Below are 15,526 nucleotides of genomic sequence, written 5' to 3'. Positions count from 1 at the left end.
ATTGGGTTTATAGTGTAAACTGAGCACTGGAGCCGTAATTTGAAAGTAGGGTTGAGGCGCCTGGGTGGCGTAGTCGTTGAGCGTCTGCCTTCGGCTCAGGGCGTGATTCCGGCGTTCCGGGATTGAGCCCCACATTAGGCTCCTTTGCTGGGAGCCTGCTTCTTCCTTCCCACTCCCCCTGCTTGTGTTCCCTCTCTCACTGGCTGTCTCTCTCTGTCAGATAAATAAATAAAATCTTTAAAAAAAAAAAAAAAAGGTACTGGTGTCCAGGTCCACTCCATGAAGACTTTGAATTCACTCGTTCTAGAAAGCATTCAGGCAGGAGTACCTTTAAAAAACAGAAGAAGAAGAAAAAAAAGTAGGGTTAATCACAGAAGACTTCATTGAATGGAAAATAGTTTGGAACTAGATTTTGAATAAAGTAAGCACATAGATTGGGAAAGGCACAGAGGTGAATTGTCTTTGCAGTTCCTCTGCCTAGAATTCTCTTCCCCCAAGAACTTCATGGCTGGCTCCTCTCACCAAGTCCCACCTCAAATGTTTATTGCTTAGGTAAACTTTCCCTGAGTAACCTAGATCTTCATCAGTTCTATCATCCTTTGTGGCACTTAACCAGTAAGCAAAATTGTGTATCCCTCAGCAAAATGTAAGGTGCCTTATTCACACTTGTTACACCAATGTGTAACACCTAGTTTTTCTATAAATATTTGTTGAATGAGTAGTTGAAGTTATCACAACATAATCGTGAGGATTTAGTGCTCATCCAGTTCTTTTAGATTGCATGTGATAAAACCAGAGGTTGCAGTAAGTTTGTGATTTGGCTAAGGCAGCATTTACACTAGAAATGAAAACTGATTCTCTATCCAAATGTCGATTCCATTATATTCCATTGTACCTAGCAAATATGTTTGTTTAGCAGGGTTTTTAAAAATTCTGTAAAGGGTCAAATGCTATAAGTAAACCATGTATTGGTGGGCTTTCACTAAAATCCTAAAAAGACCCTATTTGGCGTGGCTACATTTTAAAAGGGAGACCTACAGTGTTGACCTCAAGTATAATATGAGCAAGGCACATATAATCACTACACTATTTATATGTTCTTAAGCTTCATTATAGAGACGCAAAGGTTTTGTTTTAAAGGGAAATATAGAAAAAACTTTGGCAGTGATGTATATTTTGTAGTTCTAGAGGTATATGGGCAACTGTTAATGGAGAAAAACCTTGTTTATAGTGGCCTGAAAAAACCTACAGATTTGTTAGTCAGTATTTAATTGTGGATATCCAGAATTATTAATAAACTCTTCCATATGAAACTTAATGATCATTGGTGTCATTAGAAATCTGAAATTGTTATCACAGTGAAGAGATAGGCACACGATAACTTTTATATTGTGTGTGTGTGGCTTAAAAGATGACATGGGCATATTATTTGAAAGAAAGGCCTGCTAAGTGGGTCATATGTCTATGGCAGGTTTTAAAAGACTGAATGAAAATTCAAAAGTAAGTTTGAATAATCAAAGCTTTACTTTTATGTTATCAAGCCTGTCTTGTCAGCAGATGGCGGTTCTACTCTGCCACAGTTTATTAATAGATATTGAAGCTCTAAGTTCTGAAATAGTTGGAGGCTCTAAGTTCTAACAAATAAATGTAAGATCTGTGCTTGTTCTGTCATGTTCCATATTTCTAGCCAGAGAAGTGGCAGCATAGCCAGGGTCCATTCACATAGTCCACAGAGCAGGGCCAAATCAAAGTGACAACTATAGTCACTGAACTAAAAATAACATGAATTAGGGACAATTAAGAAGAATCATTTCGTAGTAAATTAAGAGTATACAGGTATCCTTTTCCGTTTAGTATAGTTTAGGTGGGTTTTTTGTTTATTTGTTTTTATTATTTATTTTTTAAAGATTTTATTTTATTTATTTGACAGAGAGAGAGACAGCCAGCGAGAGAGGGAACACAAGCAGGGGGAGTGGGAGAGGAAGAAGCAGGCTCCCAGCTGAGGAGCCTGATGTGGGGCTTGATCCCAGAGCGCCGGGATCACGCCCTGAGCCAAAGGCAGATGCTTAATGACTGAGCCACCCAGGCGCCCCTGTTCATTTGTTTTTAATAACATGACTTGGATGAAGGAATAGTCTTCCATCCTAAAGAAATGAGTTTTTCAAGGAGTTGGTTTCTTTAAACACACACGCAGAATGAATTCTGATTTTGATGTTTGTGTTTTTTAATATTAACTGCATGGAAATAGTCACACCATCTCATATTCTTCTGTTCTATTTTTTATATAAAAATTACATTTAGATTTGCTTTACTATATGAAACTAAAGTTGTGTACCCAAAACCAAGAGGACTACACCACAGGGGAAAAGCTGCATATCATAAGAGAATTAATTTAACAACATTTTAATTTAGAAAACATTCATAAATTTAGTAGGAAATATTTCTAAATTACCTTCCCTTTTAAAACCAAAGTCCTCTTTGCATTCCTCTGTTCTTCTATTTTTACAGATGAGGGATTGTGAAAAATATCTAATATTTATTTCTGGGTTTGCCATTTTGTATGGGTGTGTGTGATGGGGGAGATACTTGTAATTTGGATGTGTGTTCTCTTTTTTACACCCTTGCTGAAAATTGATCTTTGGGGAAAGCAATCATTCAAAATAATTGTTAATGATGTGTCAAAGAAACTTATTGTATTCGGATACGAATGCAATCCAAAGAGCATATTTGTTTGTCAACTTGAATTAGAAATTTGGTAGTAAATAAAAAGTGACTTCCTTTCCTTGTTTTTTAGTTTGAATATCAGGTTTTTCATTGTTTACCTCAGTTGCCCATGTGTCTCAATTTGCCATCTATGCCATTCATTTCTACTGACCTACTATGTGTGAAGAAAAACATTGTGTTGCTCACAAGAATTCCCCTTTTCCTTTCTTCCTGCCCAAGATGGCCTCTTAGTGCTCTGGAAAACTTTCATAAATAATATCAACTGCAGAAGAGGACTCCCTCGTCTATGTGATGGCTTCCACCAGAGTATCTTATTTCATTGTTAATTATGTTTTTAATATAGCCTAATGTTGTCATTCCCAAACCAGAGTCACCTGAAGAGCTTATTAAAACACAGATTGCTAGAGCCAACCCTCAGACTCAGTACTTGTGGGTTGGAACCTTAGAATTTATATTTCTCGCAAATATCCAGGTGATGCTGATGCTTTTGATCCAGACCACACTTTGAGAGCCATTGAATTAATGCTTTTGCTGTTCTTGAATTTGCTTTCTTTTTGGAAGTCTTCCCTTGGCTTCTCGTGACACTCTTCTGGTTTGCCTGCTACATTGTTGACTGTTCCTTCCCAGTTTTTGCTGGTTCTTTCTCTGTGTTCTAGATATTGAAGTTGTTCAGAACTCAGTTCCGGGGCCCCAGTGTTTAGATACTATTTTTTGGTAATCTCACCCAGTTGATTGACTAGAAATAACCAACTAAATGCTGTTATTTAGTTGCTAAATGTGTTACTTTAAAAAAAAAATCTGCTTGCTCCATTCTTTGTTTTCCTTCATTAAACTGTTGTCTAATCTAGACATTATCCTTGATTCATCTCTTCCTCTCCACCCATCCTGTCTGCATGCAGACCATCAGCAAGCCCCCTTTTTTTTCTTTTTAATTTGAGACAGAAAAAGAATCGCAAGCAGGGAGGGAGGAGTGGAGGGAGGGGAAGAAGCAAACTCCCCACTGAGCAAGGAGCCTGATGCAGGGTTGATCCCAGGACCCTGAGATCATGACCTGAGCCGAAGGCAGACAGTTAACCAACTGAGCCACCCAGGTGTTCCACAAGCTCATTTAACTCTCCCTATAAAATGTATCCCAGATCTGCCCATTTTTCTGCACTACCATCAACTTTGTCCTCACAGCTATTCTCTCTTGCTTGAGCTGCTGTAATAGGCTCCTATCTGGTCTCTCTCTGTTTTCTAACTTCCCTACAATCCATTTTCCATGTAAGAGCTAGAGTGATTTTTTTTAATATAAAATCATATCACATCTTTCCTTCTTATATTCCTCCTGTTGCTTCCCATTTCACTTACACTGAAATCCAAACTCCTTTTTGTGATGCAGAGAGCCATTCAGGATGCAGACTGCCTGTCTCCCCAGACTTACGTTGTATCACCCTTCCCTTCTCCCACTGTGCACCGCCCACACCAAACCCTCCAGGTGTTTCTCTAGGTCATCATTCAAATGTCACCTTTCTCAGTGCAGCTTTACAGGACTACCCCATTTTTAAAATTGGTGGTGGTGAGAGGTAATGCATACATGTGTGTACACACAAGATTTTTCTCCTTTTCTTCTTAGCACACTTGTTATTTACTAAAATATATGTATTTTCTTGTATATCTTGCTTCCTCTCTGTCTCTCTCCACAAGAATATAAGCAGTAGGAAAAAGGATTATGGTTTATTTTGTTCGCTTTCTATATTTTGTGTGTCTACGATACCACCTAGTCTACAGATAGAGTTCAAATATTGTTGAATAGGGTGTGAGGTGTTGTTATTCCTCCCCCCACTTAGGGCCTTCACATTATTTGTTTTTTCTTTGGTTCCCTGTATCATTCAGATATCAAGTTAGTGACCCTCTCAAATGGCCTTGCCATTTCTGTCCATCCCAAAGTTTCCACTAGTCTCTATCCTATCATCCTCATTTTTTGTTTTCTGCATGGGATTTTTTTGCAGTCTGATGTTTTTCTCATTCATCTTTTTGTCTGTTGACTGTCTTCCCCCCCTTTAATTAAAAGCACATTCCATGTAGATCAGGGCCTTTGTCTTATTTATTGCTGTATCTCTGGTATCCTAAATGGTAGCTTAATATAGTAGACATTCAGAAACTACTGGTGTAAGGAGTAAACAAATGAAGTTAATTATTCTCTTGGCATGAACCTCACCTTTACCTCTTTTGAGAGGCGAACTTACTTATTTCTCTCTTGATTACTGACTAGGCCTTTCCCCTTTGGCTTTCATTGATACTCCAAAACTCAGCTAAACTCTGTATTTGAGTTATCCCTGTATTTGAGTTATCTACCATCCCACAGCCTGTGATACAGGTCCCAGCAATTTGCTCTACAACAGCCTCCTTTCAGCAGTTCAGAAAACTCTTTTTCAGTTGCCTCACTTTTCTCTTGGCAAGAGTTTTTTGTATCATTTCCTTGTTCTCTTGGGGCTGAGAGAACCTGAGTAGGGGCTCCCTTTGTCTATCTCCCTTGCATTCTCAATCATCTGTAGCTTCCCTTGTTAGCTAAGCTGCACGAGGCTGCCCTCTCTTAGGAATCTCTTTGAGAAGTGGGAGGGATAAGTCCTTTTTGCCCTCAAATCCCTAAACCTATCCTGAATCCTTAAGCCTATACCTGAAGGGAATGGGGTGTTTCTTTAGCCACCATCATAGACTCACCTTTGGCTCACTTCAGCTGTGAAGTATTTTTAAAAAAATATTTTAACACTGTTGTTTTTTGTCTTGAATTATTTCTCTACCTCACAAAGTCAGTTTTTTATTTTTTTTCTTGTTACTTTTAATGTCCCCTACATTTATGCCTTTTGGAAAAAATGGGAGGTTTTTTGATATTGCTTTCTGAATAGCCAAATGTATATATCTTATATATATTTGGACTTTTTCACAGTTCCTGGCTCACAGCTTCCAAAGCTCTCAGATGTTCCTAAGTGAAGAGAGATATAAAAATGTCCATTTACTTCTCTCTCTCTTTTTCTCTCTCTCATGTTATGTTAATGAGGCTACTTTTGAACCCTACCAAAGGATTGGGGCTGGTGCTAGGAGAACCTACTTTGTGATTAAAAGGTTGGAACTTTCAGTCCCATCCGCCAGCCTCCGAGGAGAGAAGAGGGGCTGGAAGTCAGATCACTTGCCAGTAACCAAAGATTTAGTCAGTCGTACCTGTCTAATGAAGCCTCTATAAAAACCCAAAAGAACAGTGTTTGGAGAACTTCCAGGTTGGTGAACACGTAGAGGTGCTAGGAGAGTGGCTTGCCAGGAGAGCTCATGGAAGCTCTGCAACCTTTCCACATACCTTACACTATGGTTCTCTTCCATCCGGCGGTTCCTGAGTTATATCCTTTTATTATAAACTGGTAGTCTAGTAAGTACGATGTTTCAAATTTGTGAGCCACTCTAGCGAATTCAGTGACCCCAAGGAGGGAGTCATTGGAACCACCAGTGGGTAGCCATTGGTCAGAAGCACAAGTGATACCTGGGCTTGTGACTGGCATCTGTAGTTGTGGGAGGAAGGGGCAGTCTTATAGAACTGAGTCCTTAACCTGCAGGATCTGACGCTATGTCCAGGTAGATAGTGTCAGAATTGAATTGAATTATAAGATAACTCAGCTGGTATCTGAGCATTACTTGGTGGTGTGGAGAAAGTCTCCTTCATTGGAATTGGTGATCAGAATCATTCGATACACAGAAATTTAGTTCTTTAAGCATTGATTCTGTGCTTCTAATGTCACTCCTTTGAATTCATAGCAATTATCTTTTTTTTTATCGTGCATTTTAGTTTATGTATACCTTAGGTATCTTATACTTTCTTTACTATCTATCATTTTGTATCTGTTGTTTCACTATGTATGTGAGGTATCCTACATACCTAACACAAGTGGAGGCTTCTTAAAGCCATGGGCTCTCATCTTACATGAATATGCCTGTTTTATATTTCAAAGTGTTCCAGAAAACTGTTTTCTTAAGCAAATGGAGGAAAGTTTATCACGTCCTCATTTGTCCACATTTTGTTACCATGATTTTAAGTTGAAAACTGAGACTCAGCCATTATCTCAGCACTAGGTGGCACTTGTGCATCACAGCTAGTCATATAACACCCAACAGTTTTGTGACAAGTGAATGATCCACAAATGTAATGTTTGGAATTCCTGCATGGACTTTCCTGAGAATAGGAAAATGAAACAGGAGGATACCTACTAAGTACCTGTTGCTTTGAGGTATTTTTAAATACATGGTTGAAGAATATTTTAAATTCATAATCATAATTTCATAGTAATAGCAATAGATAGTCTGGTTTCCTTCCATAAAGTTGAAATTTCTTTCAGGACCTGTTTGCTATTCATCATGGCTAATTTTGAGAGAAATGAGTAATATAGTTCCTTACACTGATTCGTACCCAATTCTAAGCACTTACTCATTTGTAGGATTTAAGAAAATGCATGGCTTTGGCTTTCTTATGAACCCTGTAGATATCACTGAGGACACTGTAAGCATCTCTCTTTTACTGTTGCGAAAACAGAATCGTAGAGATGTTAATCTCTCCAGCATTAATAGCTGATAGGTGGACAGAACCTGTATTCAAACTCAAGTCTGTTGGGTTTTAGAGCCTGGGTGTGCTCTTTCCGTTACTCTGATGGTGCAAGGTTTAGCTAATACCCATTCATGTTAAAGTAATTGGATGACTAGTGCAAATGACTGATGTTGGCTTCTTCCCCTACAAGAGATATAACTCAACACCCAAAAACAACCCAATTAAAAAATGGGCCAAAGACACGAACAGACATTTCTCCAAAGAAGACATACAGCTGGCCAAACAGACACATGAAAATATGATTGACATCACTCATTATCAGAGAAATGCAATGCAAAACTAAAATGAGATACCACCTCACATTTGTCAGAGTGGCTAATATCAAAAACAACAAGAAACAGCAAGTGTTGGTGAGGACGTGGAGAAAAAGGAACCCTCATGTGCTGTTGGTTGGAATGCAGACCGGTATAGCCACTGTGGAAGACAGTTCTTTAAAAAGTTAAAAATAACCTGTGATCCAGTAATTGCACTACTGGGTATTTACTCAAAAAATATGGAAACACTAATTTAAAGGGATACACACACCCTCCACGTTTGTTGCAGCATTATTTACAATAGCCAAGATATGGAAGTAGCCCAAGTGTCCATCGACGGACAAATGGATGAAGATGATGTGGTATGTGTACATACACACACACACACAAAACACACACACAGGAATATTATTCAGCCATAAAAAAGAATGAAATCTTGCCATTTGCAACAATGTGTATATAGCTGGATATAGTCAGAGAGTATTATGCCAAGCAAAATAAGTCAGTCAAAGACAAATACCATATGGTTTCACTTATATGTAGAATTTAAGAAACAATACAAAGGAACCAAGGAAAACTAAAAAGACAAACCAAGAAACAGACTCTTGACTATAGAGAACAAACAGATGATTACCAGCGGGGAGGTGGAAGAGGGGATGGGTGAAATAGGTGATGGGGATTAAAGAGTACACTTATCATAATGAGCACTGAATAATGTATAGAATTGTTGAATCACTATATTGTATACCTGAAACTAATACAACACTGTATGTTAACTATTCTGGAATTAAAATTAAAAACTTAAAGATGACAAAAAATGAAATAGAGGAAAATGTCTTAAGGCATGAAAAATGCATAGAATAGTACCTGGCGCCTGGTAAACATTCAGTAAATGGCACATGGTTAACCATTTGGGTAGTTTTATACATTATTTAACATGAGAAATGTCCATAGTGCTTTGTGTAATGTATGAAATAGAATTTGAGCTGTGGCTAGAGTGACCATACATCCCAGTTTACGGCTACTGTCCTGGTAGTTGACCACCCTAGCTATAGCCAGCTTTGTTACAGAAGAGCTTTGTGCCCAGGGATTTCTTCTTGTAAATCTGTCTAAAGTGAAAGCTCCTCCTCCAAGGAGAAATAACTGGTACTTTTCTGACATAGAATAGAGATATATAATATATATAGATATATATATTAGGATCCTTAACATTCTGATGTTAAACTCTCTGGTGTCAAACTGTACTTGCTCTTTACTAATATAGTCTTGGGCAAATTAGTTTATTTCTTTAAAACTAGGTGCCTTATCCGTAAAATAAGAATAGCATTAGTACCAGTCTCCTATGGTTGTATAAATGAGATAATGTATGTAAAGCACTACATAGAAAGTACATCATAGATGAGGGATGTATAGAGAGGTAGGTTTTTCACTTAAGGAAAAAGCATAGACACAAAGTACATTGGAAGCCGAAAAAATGGAGTAGATGACACTTAACTAAGATCCTTTACAGTGATAAAAATCTAATGATTTTGTTTTACAAGGATCAAAAGCTCTTCTTTTGTTGATTTTATATTATGGCAAATTTCAAACATTTGTGAAAGTAGAAGGCATAACGTGAGAGAGCAGTGAACCCATGAGGTACCCATCACTTAGCTGTCAACTGTAATATAATACATGGCCAATCTTTATTTTATAACTTTCAAAAATAACTTTTATGAGATATTTTACATATCATAAAATTCACCAATTTGAACTGTTTAGTAATTTGTACAAATTTGCCAAGTTATGCAACTATCACCATGAATCAGTTTTCAGACATTTTCATCCCCTTGGTAATAATCATTCTGCCCTGCCCATTTACGGTTAATCGCAATTTTCACTGTCGGTTCCAAGCAACCACTGATCTATTTTCTGTCTCTATGGATTTGCCTTTTCTGGACATTTCAGATCACTGGAATCATTGATAGGTGATATGTGGTATGTGGTTTCTTGTGTCTAGCTTCTTTCACTTAGCATAGTGCATTTGAGGTTCATCCATGTTGTAGCATGTATCAATTAGTAGTTCATTTCTTTCTCTTGATAAACGTATTCCATTGTATAGGTGATACCATGTTTTGTTTGGCTTCACAGTGGCCAGTTTTTATCATCTGTATTTTTATCCTTTCACCTGTTTCATACCACTACTGAATTATTCAAAAGCTATTTTTAATTTCATGAATATGATAGCTTAAAACGTTGATTGTATGTTCTTGCTTTTTATACTTATTTTCCCAGTTACCATCTTTCTATCCTCTCATTCATCTTGCCTGTTTTAATTTGTTTTCTTGCTCCAGGAGTCTTTGTTGTTTGTTGTTTTGGTTTTACCTGACAATGAAGAGATGTCTAGATCATAAATGTTCAAAGATAGAAATAAGTTCATTTCATTATTTCCTCACGTTGATGAAACTTTATACTTGCTCAGTGGCAAATCCAGAGTGATGATTTTTTTAAATCTTTTAATAAGTCTTTCAAGTTGGCTTCAGTGTTATATGTTGGGTTGGATCTATTTATTTCTGATTCTCATGGGTGTTTGTTTTTTGTTTTGTTTTAACTCAGGTTGTTGGAAGAGGAGCCTTTGGAGTGGTTTGCAAAGCTAAGTGGAGAGCAAAAGATGTTGCTATTAAACAAATAGAAAGTGAATCTGAGAGGAAAGCTTTTATTGTAGAGGTAAGTCGAGATGTTTTTTTAATGTGTAATTCTTTACCTAAGATACTCTGTGAATTTAATATTATGAAAAAGTTGTTTCCCAACTGTCATTTCTCTGTATACTTGAACCTCAACAATTTGGTTGAACCAAAGATAATGCTGTAGAAACATTTTTCATTCACACTCTTAATTCTGATTAAAAATTGGGGGGAAAAGACTCTTAACTACATAAATGAATTCATCCCTGAATTAAAATACAGTCTCAGCCGTGTAATTCAGATCTATTTCAAGGCATAGGATTTAAATTTTAAAATAGAGAAGAAATGGTATTCTCTCCCATTATCTAAAATTAAGAAGGGAAATTTTATGCATTCATTTGTGACTATTTTTAGAAATTCAAATGAGATCATTTTACAGGGAAATAATTTCAAATTTGATTTTTTTCTCATTTACCATGAAAATCTACAACTCTGTTCTCTTATAGATTCGATGATGGAGAATTCAATAATCATGAATTCAGTAATCAATAGTACTTATATTGTCAGATTTATTCTTTATTAATTTTGTACTATTTTGTGTAATAGATCACAGTAGTTCCTTAAATTAGTGGTTTTTTTTTCCTCATTGGCCAATGGATAAGTGGTCTTTACCATACAAACCTTTCTGAATTTATATCTGATTGTATTTAATTATAATTTGCAAGTATACTTATGATATTTTTAATATATAATATGGAGAATGAAAACTTAGTTGGGTAACAATGAAGTGGATTTTTGTAATTAATTGAATGAATTGAGAGATGCTGATAGTTTGGGGTCCTCATGAAGAAAAGATGATGTCTGGTAGTATGCTCCAAGAATGGTCTCATCCTTGTCTTATTCATGATTTTTGTTTATGGTTTAGATAAGGTCTAAAAGTGCATTGGCACTTCCACAAAACTAGCTAAAAGCGTATGTGTTAAATGCTAGGAATTAGGAGTCAAAAAGATTATAATAGCTTGGATAAAAAAAATTTTATCAAGGTTATATGTACAGGTAATTCAGATCGTCAAATAGTTCTCCACATAGTCTTATTTTAAAAACTTTAATCCCCAGACCATCCTCCCATCAACTTTTCTGCTTCTGAGAGGCCACTACTTTGAGCTTATCCCTTAGTTTTGTTTGGTATCACCCAATCCAGGGACTCTTCATTTTATCAAAGAATCAACCTCTAAATGTTGGGGTGATAAAGAGGCAGTCACTAAACTGAAGTCAGGAAGGGAGGGAATCTGGTCTGCCTTTCAGCTAACCTGTCTCTTCCTTTGTTAGCTTATTTGCATAGGTACCTGGTACTACCACCACTCCCAACCCTTTGGAGGTTTTAGGAGATTAATCTCATTTCTGCTCACTCTTTCTCATTTTTTTTCAGATCTGCTGTGTCAGTTATTGCTAGTCATTTGCTTTCCAACTTCCAAAAATGTGTGCTGTTTTCTCATTTCACATTCTCTTCATCCTGAGTTTGTGCCTTGAAAAAATGCCTTTAATGTCTTGGTGGGATTTGGGGAAGGAGCAGAAATAAATGCTTATTAAATAATCTGCTGTCTGAAGCTCAGTGCTAAACCTTTAGAAGATGAAATATAATAAGTATATTTTTATGTATAATAAATGAATGTAATAAATAGCGATATTATTGTATTAGGACTGAAAATACACAAATGTTGACTGTAGAGAAATACAGCTTTCTAGTAACATATAGTAAAAAGGTTTACCTTAGTGGACTTCATATGAGCCAGCAGTATAGTGAAGATATAGAGAAGAGGAAGAGAGGGGAAAAGACAGAAAAGAGAGAAAAAAGAGAGTAAGGTGCAGTGTGGAGGGACACATTAATAGAAGTTTGAGGTGTGGAGCAAGAGAAACAGTACAGCCAAACCTCTCACTGGCCTCAATGTGATTCATTGGTTTGGGGAAGATTATTTGCATAGGTACCTGGTACTACCACTAGGAAGTAGGGAGGAAGCTAGGAAAACACACTTACTGTAGCAGTTCATGTTGGAATTACTAAGGCAATGATAGTGGGAATGGAGAGAAGACAATTCAAGAGATGGGAGAAGGAAGTAGAAGACAGTACACATATGCAGAAAGAGTACAGATGTTTAAGTCAGATGAAACAAAGTTCAAACCCAGGTGGTAGCTGTAGGATATTAAGCCGATCACTTAACCCTCTCTGAGCCTTATCTTAAAGATCCCTTTTCTTAAAGGTAGAAATGACAATACCTACCTTGCAGAGTTGTGAGAATTATACAGTATCTCTAAAGTGCCCACCAGGGCCTGGCACAGAGTTAGGAAGACCATGCAGCCATAGCCCTGAAGGTGATGATGGTGACATAGCTTCTTCTGCCTTGGATAACTGAGCTCAGTGCTGTCTCTGGGATGGTTACTTAACATTTCTTGTTAAAGTTTATTTTTTCTTATTTGTACTTATTATGTCTTGTTCATAACTCCTGTTACAAGCACTTTGCATTTTGCCTTAATTATTTGTTTACATGTCTGTCTCCCATGTACAGTGTGAGAGCTCTAGGGCAAGGAATCTTTACCATTCTGGGCAGGTATTTATGACCACAGTGCCTGCTACATAGTGAATAATGATTGCTGAATGATTAAACTAATGTTTTGTACATGCTGAAATTCTAATGATGCTGTGAAATCAATTCCTCAAAAGTTAGCATCTTTTAAAAGAAACCTTGATTTGTTACAGCTTCGACAGTTATCCCGTGTGAACCATCCTAATATTGTAAAGCTATATGGAGCCTGCTTGAATCCAGTAAGTGTGTCACTTTTTCATTGTCACCTGTCTATAAGCATTGACATAGTAAATGTTTGCAGGTGTGTAGTTCATGAAGCTATTTTGATCTGTTATATTATTTTTTAAAAAATTACACTTCATGTATTTGTTTCTAGTCTGTTAGCAACACAGTATATTGGAGGAGTTATCTTGGGTGGTCTTATCCACTAACTTCATCTTACAAGGCTTATGACATTCTGTGACAGCATCTACCCAGCCCTGGAGAAAGTTCTCAAAGGTCTTGCAATTATGTTTTTACATACACCTCCACTCTTAGACAATGGGCCCCTACAAGACAAGGCGTTAGATCATAGATCCCCTTCTTTTTCCCTTAGTACCATTCACATAGTGGGGACTAAAAGAATAATTTTTAACGCATTTATAAAATTAATTAAAATTAAAATTAAAGATTGAACTCCATTATCTGTCAAGTCACCTAAGCCCTGTGGTTAATTACACTGACATATGTTTCTTTCAGGTGTGTCTTGTGATGGAATATGCTGAAGGGGGCTCTTTATATAATGGTGAGTGTCATTAGACCTGTCTTTATCTAGTAGAGTAAAATCATTGAAAAGCTTTTTATATACACCGTTAGTTACTTAATGTTCTTCCCAGTTTACCTTCAGAATCTCAAAAGGAGGTAATTTTAAAAAATCTGCTTAAGATTAGAAATGAAAAGACGAGATGCTACATTAGTATGTGAAATTTAGAAGTTCTATCAATCTTTTCAATTGATGCTACTTTTCATAAAGTTAAAAGCATTTAAGCAAAGTGAAATTTGCTTTTTAAATAGATTTTAAAATATCTTCATACTTTTAATGTTTTTCTTTTTACCCTCTCAGCTTTGAGCCTCCTCATTTGAGAACTTTTTAACCATACTTTCTTCCATTTCATTCCGCTTAATTTGCTCTCTTTACAAAAATAAAATTGTGAAAACTCACTTCACAAAACATTTTAATTATAACAATGAAAGAAACTAGGTCATTTAGTTATTTTTATAGAACAGAGCTAACTTTTTCACTCTTAAGAAACACCAAGCATATAGTAAATATGTTAATTATTGCATTTATATAAAATAAATGGTTGCATTTTATTTTTTAAGTTAACATTTTATTTAAATTTTTATTTATATTTACTGCCCATGTGTTCATCATTATTAATGGGTATCTCTAATACTCCATTGTCTTACTTGGTTGAACTATTTCTAGTTTTTAGCTATTGTAGAAAGCATAATTGTAAACGTGCTGGTACACCTTGTTTTATTTCTTTTTGTACTACTTCTCTGTATCTTACAGTAGTATGCCATCACATTGCTTATAATTTATATTGTGTGAATGATTCTGTCAATCTGGAAAAGTTTAGTAATATATCTTAATTTTGCTAGAGTGGATGTAGTATAACATTTAATAGAAGTATTATTACATTTTAGGTACTTATGCGGTAGTTTGAAATTATTAGATATTTCCATCTCTGTATTTAGAAAAGAATTAAAAGCAGGACTGATGGGAGCATGTGTAGAAAAATACCCAGTCATGTGTTCCGATAGTGCCTGCATTCACCTTGTATCTTTTGTTATATGCAATAAAGTTCTTTTTAGTTTGTGCCTTTCTTTTGCAGTGCTGCATGGTGCTGAACCATTGCCATATTACACTGCTGCCCATGCAATGAGTTGGTGTTTACAGTGTTCCCAAGGAGTGGCTTATCTTCACAGCATGCAACCCAAAGCTCTAATTCACAGGGACCTGAAACCACCAAAGTAAGTTCTAATAGTGTGGTGTCTGTCTCTGTCTCTCCCCCTCCAACCCTTACCCACTTCCTAATTCAAGCTAATTGTTGCACTGACTTTCTCTTTTTTATTGCCTTTGGACTTGTTTGAGAGTGTTTATTTTTAACTCACCTTCATTATTTAGTCATTTATCTAAGCTTGCATTTTAAAATGTTGTCTTTAGTAGGATTTTTATTTTAGTCAAATTTTTATTTGAATAACTCTTGTCATAGATTGGCATACTTCTACAATTGGTTAGCCTATAAATCTTATTTTGTGCCTGTTGTATATGTTGTTGCCCCCAGACAGTCCATTCTGTAAGACCAGAGACAAGTTTGTCTTATTCCCCCACTGTATTCCTAATAGCTAGTACAATGACCACATGTAGTAGGCATCCTACAAAAATTTATAGAGCGATTATTACTTGCCATTTTAGGGGAAGGCAAAAGGACATTTCTGGCATGGGTAGAAAATGAAAGTATTCTGGATATCTTCATATTAAGGATCCTAGGACTTTGAAAGAACTTCAAAACTCCCTAAATGAGTACTTGAAAAGGGTGAAATTTTGAGGGGTTTTTGTTTGCGTAGGTACTCAATTAAAGAAAACATACATGTGGTATTGTCCCCTCTCTCTCTGATTTTTTTTTT

The 15,526-nt window shown here is 36.3% G+C and overlaps 1 protein-coding gene across 2 annotated transcripts in view; it reads left to right on the top strand.

Annotated features, from left to right (window-relative positions):
- Nucleotides 1–15,526, top strand: part of MAP3K7 (mitogen-activated protein kinase kinase kinase 7) — a 69,937-nt gene that overhangs the window by 3,600 nt on the left and 50,811 nt on the right. For both annotated transcript variants that reach the window (XM_002925088.4, XM_002925089.4), the window contains exons 2-5: nt 10,204–10,314; nt 13,027–13,092; nt 13,592–13,637; nt 14,731–14,869. In XM_002925088.4, coding sequence (XP_002925134.1) covers nt 10,204–10,314; nt 13,027–13,092; nt 13,592–13,637; nt 14,731–14,869 — 362 coding nt within the window. The remainder of the gene's footprint in view (nt 1–10,203; nt 10,315–13,026; nt 13,093–13,591; nt 13,638–14,730; nt 14,870–15,526) is intronic.

The sequence above is a fragment of the Ailuropoda melanoleuca genome, chromosome 10, assembly GCF_002007445.2.
Source record: "Ailuropoda melanoleuca isolate Jingjing chromosome 10, ASM200744v2, whole genome shotgun sequence".
Classification (NCBI taxonomy): domain Eukaryota; kingdom Metazoa; phylum Chordata; class Mammalia; order Carnivora; family Ursidae; genus Ailuropoda; species Ailuropoda melanoleuca.
This window is presented reverse-complemented; position numbering and strand designations above follow the sequence as displayed.